We start from the raw sequence: 5,798 nt of genomic DNA, 5'->3' as shown, positions 1-5,798 counted from the left end.
AGTAGAAACGTCGGTGATGGTGTAATTTACACTGAAAACGGAGATGAGCAGAGCAGGAAATACCTGAGAATGTCTTCACTGGAATAAGAGGATCTCGGAGCATCGGATGCAATGGTGGAGATGGAGTTTTGGTGACAGAGCTGCCATATCTCATCTCTCTTTATCAGCGCCTTCACCAGCCGCTCCCAGTTATCTCTCGACGACGACATCATCTCTTCACACTCCAACTAAATTGGGATTCAGCTAAAAAGGGAGGAAATGCAGTTAAACATTTGATCTTGATCAAAATGCGTTTCTCTTTCACTTTCATAGTGATTGATTATTAGAGTAGGTGGAAATGCGCCTGAGAGTGTCAACAAATGAATGTCACGTTTTATATGATAGAATAAACACAGAAATTTCTGCGCATCTCTTTCATCTTCAGCCATAGTTTGTGTAAAAGATAAAGTGGAATGGCATCGTTATATCACGTCATACATATATTCTCAGCTTCCATCTCAAATTCAATTTTTTCCCCAAATTCAAATTTATGCAACAATTCAGTAAACCATCAAGATTACAGATAGGTTTGATTAATAAATGAAAATTATGTCCTTAGGGTATTCTCGCAATAAAGGACGTAAAAATTGTCGATTGATCGGTGGTTTTATCGTTCTGTATTGCGGGCATACCGCTGATCGACCCGCACCGATTGTGATCTGCGATTTGATCAGCGCCTACTGCAGGCTTGACTGTCGATCAAACCGCCGATAGGGTTCGAATTTTAACAATTTCCCCCCATTTTACACTCCTCCCCTATATATATGCACCCTATTTCTTAATTCCTTTCACCTTTCTCACCCCATTATCTCTCTCATCTAATATTTCTCTCTCTAACCCTAATCAAAAAAATAAATCCCGACAATTGGCTAAATCTGACAAATCTCGACAGAACACCCTTGTTCCACAGCGGTCCCCCATTCCCGACGATCCCCCAATGTACCCCAGTGGTCCCTACTTGGGCGGTGGAAGACCCATGAATCCCTAGATCTCGGACGCCTTCTTCCAATTTTGCCAACAAAGGAGGTTGACCTGCACTATAGCGACGAAGTCCGTCGGCCAAGCATGGTTGGTACCCTGGGTTCGCAAGATTCCAACATTGTTACAGACATGAGGTTGAGGTTGATCCGAACTTTAACACCTACGAGTACTATGTCTTGAACATGGAGCCCTCTCCTCCCCGAGACGATCACACTTCCACTTCCATGGCGCACAAAATGGGAAAGGTAATGGGTCGAAAAAGAGGTAGAAATACACCCCCTATAAGTCGAAGATTTTGGCGCAGTGTTGGGTCAACATCTTTGAGGACCCATCTTCTCTAATAGCCAGAAAGTGAGCAAGTTCTGGGGGCAGATTGTGGAGAAGTACGACGCCTTGAAGCCGACTGGGGCAAAGAACCGCAGCGACGACCAGCTCCACAAGCACTGGGTACGAATGAAGGCAAAAATTGCCAAATTTAACTCGGACTACCAAAACACCTCAAGGATGTGAGGCATCGGCCAGAGTCAAGAAGACATTCGTGACATGGCCATAAAGACGTACTCGAAAAACGGTATACATCTCGTGTTCAAGTGCTATGAAGTCTGACATATTTTGAAAAATATACCAAAATTCCAAGCCTAAACCTTAAAGCACGAAGCTCAACCTAGCGACAACTTCACCAGAAGCGGCAGAGGTGATCGGGTTGACTTGAACTCTCCTATGGAGGATATTTTTGGTACGCAAAAGCCACATAGAGTCGTCCCATTGGCATTAAAGCTGCCAAGCAAAAGAGAAATAAAAATAATAATGAATTGTATAAGTGTTATTGACAGAAAATGAAAGGAATGAAAGGAAACTAGACAAAGTCTAGTCTTACTACTATAACAATATTTTGGTAGTGTAGTAGTTAAGTATGAAGTGGGATTGATGCCTTACTTTGTGTGAAATTTAAACCACTTGGTCTATATTTTCTTATCCTCCAAAAAACCTACGTTGTCATCCGATATAAAGACCTTACCGATCTTAAGTTCACAACCATATGTTGGTTGAGGAGATATGTGATTTGAGCAAGCTTATGGTAAACACGTGCATGTTGCTTTGATTCGAGTGCATAAACATTATATTCATACTTTTGAAAGCGAGAAAAACAAAAGAAAATTCACATTACATACTTGTGAGAGCATGACAACAAAGTGATATACGAGATAGTAACTCGAAGTGATGTTTAATCGTCTATGCGTTTTTTTGTATCATTAAAACATTGATTTTATTTGTTTATTTCCTGGAGCAATTATGACAATCCAATCTCTGTGCACGAGTTTATTTTCTTCTTCTTATTTGAGGACAAACAAGAGTTTAAGTTATGGGAAGTTGATAAACTCATATTTTGCATAGTTTTAGGAGTTAACATGGTTAACTTGGTTTTAACACTAGTTTTCTAATCATCTATCAATTTGTTATTTTCATGAGTTTGTTGAGTTTTGAAGAAAACCATGACTAAAATCATGATTTCTAATAGTCTCTAAAGGATGTCGACCTTTCTTCTCCGAAAGAGCTTCGTGTGGGTATCTTGAAAGCCTCAATCGAATCTATGTTGATAAAGTTTTGCTCATTTAACAAAGCCTGCACAATTCATCCAAAGACTTCCACTCGACCCGAGTGAAAGTCATTAATTCCCACTCGGTCAGAGTGGAATGACCGATGCCAATACAGAGAGTCCACTCGGTCAAAGTGGATTTCACACCAAACACCACTCGGCTCTAGTGGAACTTATTTCACCTTTACAGAAGCCTTACTCGGACCAAGTGAGTTTCATTCGAGATTCTACCAAAACCGAGTGAGAGCAACCGTTACAAATTTCTTTCCTTTTTTTTAGCTGAAGTATAAATGGATCCCAAGGCAGGGCACAAATTGAGGAAGACTTTAAGTCCCCATTCACACCCATTTTCAACCTAGAACTTTAAGAGGAGATAAATAAGGCAAGAGACTGATCCGAGCTCAAAGACGGACATCCATTCCGGTCAACTCACTCTAGGGAGTATCTAGCATAGTTATTTCAATATTTTCTGTTTTCAACCATGTCTTCATTTAGATCTTTGAACACTATGAGTAGCAAAACCCTTACTGTGGGATTCTTGGTGACGATGTCATTGTTTGAGTTTAACTTAGTCTTTAATTGTCAATGTCTTGCTCTTGCAACTTGTTTGTTCTCGGACTTTTAAGAATTTAATTTATTAATTACCTCTTGAATTATTGTAGACATAGCTAGATTAATTGAACAACCAAATAACTAAGTTAGTAATAAGAACGGATAACATCTTAATCAATAGAATTCGAGATCGAGCTGAGATTTTGTATGAGGGCTATGATCCTGAGTTCTTAGGGAGTTAGACATTTGATATTAGAGGGACAAAGTTTTAGGGCTACTATTCAAGCCATTAACAGTAAACTTGAATTCAACTAGGGAGTTAGACATTCTTATTGCAACCAACTTCAGGTTGATCACTAAAAAAAGAATGTTCGAGAACGATATTAATTGGTCAATTAAGAACCTAATTTGTGTTTCTAAATACACCATATACACTTTAAAAAAGGTCTTCAATCTTGGTGTATCAACTAAAATTAAGGGACTTAAAATGGAAACTTCCTAGAAAAATGGAAGATTAATGTGTAGTGAACAATTATGTCACCAACTAAAGGGTGATTTTCTTTGCACCCTCAATTTTGGCTATTTTTCAAAATTTATCACAAGTAATCGTGTCTCTAATTTTGTCTTACTATTATAAGATAAGTTCTTTTTGTAGTGAACCCGTACAAATCTTAAATGTTAAAAAGGAAAATATTTTTAATGCTTTCAAGACTAAAGGAAAATCTTTTTAAAGCAACCAATAAATTTTGTTTGACTAGAATTCAAAAACAAATTCACCTGCTCGGCGGCGTCGTGCGAAATTGAAGCGAGGTGGATAGACCTAGTTTAATTAATTAAGAATTGAGTTGTTAGGTTTGATATGGTAATACTGCTTAGTACTTCTAGTTAATAATACTAGTATTATTCTTGAGGTGGTAAAAACTAGTTAATAATATTATTAATTGATTATAAAAGTGACAGTATTTTGTGATGGCGTAGAAGCTTATTATTTGCAAGAACACCGACGACAAGCAACAGATATGGAGAAACGTTACCTAAAATTCTTTATTCATTAAACAACTCAAGTGGATATAAATATAATGAACCCTTTATTTATTAAATAAGTCGATTGGATATGAATATAATTTTATGGTCTCTAGTGCTGATCATCTATCCAGAATCTGATGATAATCATATAAGATTTGAATCCTTATAATCATTTCATATATCATAAAAATTATACATTTCACAGTAGAAAAGAAAAAAAGTTCACTTTAATTTCCAACTCTCTTGAGGATGGGGAAAATACCAGAGAATATACTGTTTCTATTTCATTAAAATTAATCCACCGTAAGCCACATGTGTATTAAAATAAACATTTTTTTACATACATATGGCAATTTAATAACAAATCAATGTTTGTGCTGAGACGGTCAAATTTTGATTATTTCTACTAATTTGCATTATCACGCGCTTGCAAATACTAGAAGTTACTTTAATAAATTCGTTATATAAAATTAACCGACTTACCTAATCCTATAAAGTAGTAACTCTTTCAAAATCTCTCCCTATAAATACTAATCAATCCAAAAAAGTTATACATTACTCAATAAGCAAAAAAAACCTTGCAATATGGTGAAAATAACTAGAACTTTATTGTTGATCATTTTCTCCCTATTAATTTCCACACCAAATTATGCAAACGCAAGAAATCTAGGCATCGAAAAGGTCGCTAGGCTGCACGTGTTCGTGCACGATTTCCGCGCTGGTGGGCCCAACGCGACAGTCTTCACTGTCGCGAACGCGTCCATCACAGCCACGTCACCCACAGGGTTTGGGAGCGTGCGTGTGGTGGACGACCTCGTGACGGTGGGGGCGGACATCAACTCGGCCGCCGTGGGGAGAGTGCAGGGGCTCACCGTGTCGGCCGACTTGATGGTCAACGCTGTCGCGGTCAACCTGAACTTCGTCTTCGCGTCGGGGAAGTACAACGGGAGCACCGTCAGCGTCGCCGGGAGGAACGAGGTGCTCCTGCCGGCGCGTGAGCTGCCGGTGATTGGCGGGACCGGCGTTTTCCGGCTGGCGCGTGGGTATGCGACCACGAGCACGTATTCTTTCGATGTGGCGAAGAATTATGCGGTGCTTGAGTACAAGATTTATGTGGTTTACTCTGATGTTCGGTTTTAGGGCTTTTGATGTGGTATAATATGTATTTGTTTTTTTATGTGTTTTTGTGGAAGTTAAGAAGGTACTAATACTATATGATTGGTTTGATTAGAATTAGGTACCACAACAATATAGCATCGTTTGTATAAGTTTGAATTGGTAATTTAATTTATTGATGTTTAGTTGGGTGAGGTGGATATGGTTGATTGGATTTGATCAATAAAGGTACTCCCCGATCTCCATGTAGTAGACGCGTTTCTTTTCGACACGAATTTAAGAAAAAATGTTTTAAGTTAAGCAAAAGGAGTGTATAGTAGAAAAGAAACAGGTAGAAATCGGACGGATAGAAAATAAAATAAGATAAGTGACTCAAATGGGATAATCCAAAAAGGAATATGACGTAGCTATAAAAAGTAATATGACGTAGCCAGAGGGACGGAGGGACTACTAGCTAGTATTGATGGATTTTGAATTCGTATTTCTA

General features: G+C 38.3%; 1 protein-coding gene across 1 annotated transcript; it reads left to right on the top strand.

Annotated features, from left to right (window-relative positions):
• Window positions 1-4,743: 4,743 nt before the first annotated feature.
• On the top strand, window positions 4,744-5,505 carry LOC125185358 (dirigent protein 22-like). Its single transcript, XM_048081882.1, has one exon. It carries the CDS (start codon window positions 4,781-4,783, stop codon window positions 5,333-5,335), a length of 555 nt encoding a protein of 184 aa, XP_047937839.1. The 5' UTR covers window positions 4,744-4,780; the 3' UTR covers window positions 5,336-5,505.
• Window positions 5,506-5,798: the final 293 nt, after the last annotated feature.

This window comes from Salvia hispanica, chromosome 4 (genome assembly GCF_023119035.1).
Source record: "Salvia hispanica cultivar TCC Black 2014 chromosome 4, UniMelb_Shisp_WGS_1.0, whole genome shotgun sequence".
In the NCBI taxonomy this organism is placed as follows: domain Eukaryota; kingdom Viridiplantae; phylum Streptophyta; class Magnoliopsida; order Lamiales; family Lamiaceae; genus Salvia; species Salvia hispanica.
The sequence above is the reverse complement of the archived record's forward strand: the minus strand, read 5'-3'. Positions and strand labels throughout refer to the sequence as shown.

Bases quoted from the DNA above. Each gene is read 5' to 3' on its own strand.
- LOC125185358 (XM_048081882.1), top strand. From the start codon at position 4,781: ATGGTGAAAATAACTAGAACTTTATTGTTGATCATTTTCTCCCTATTA.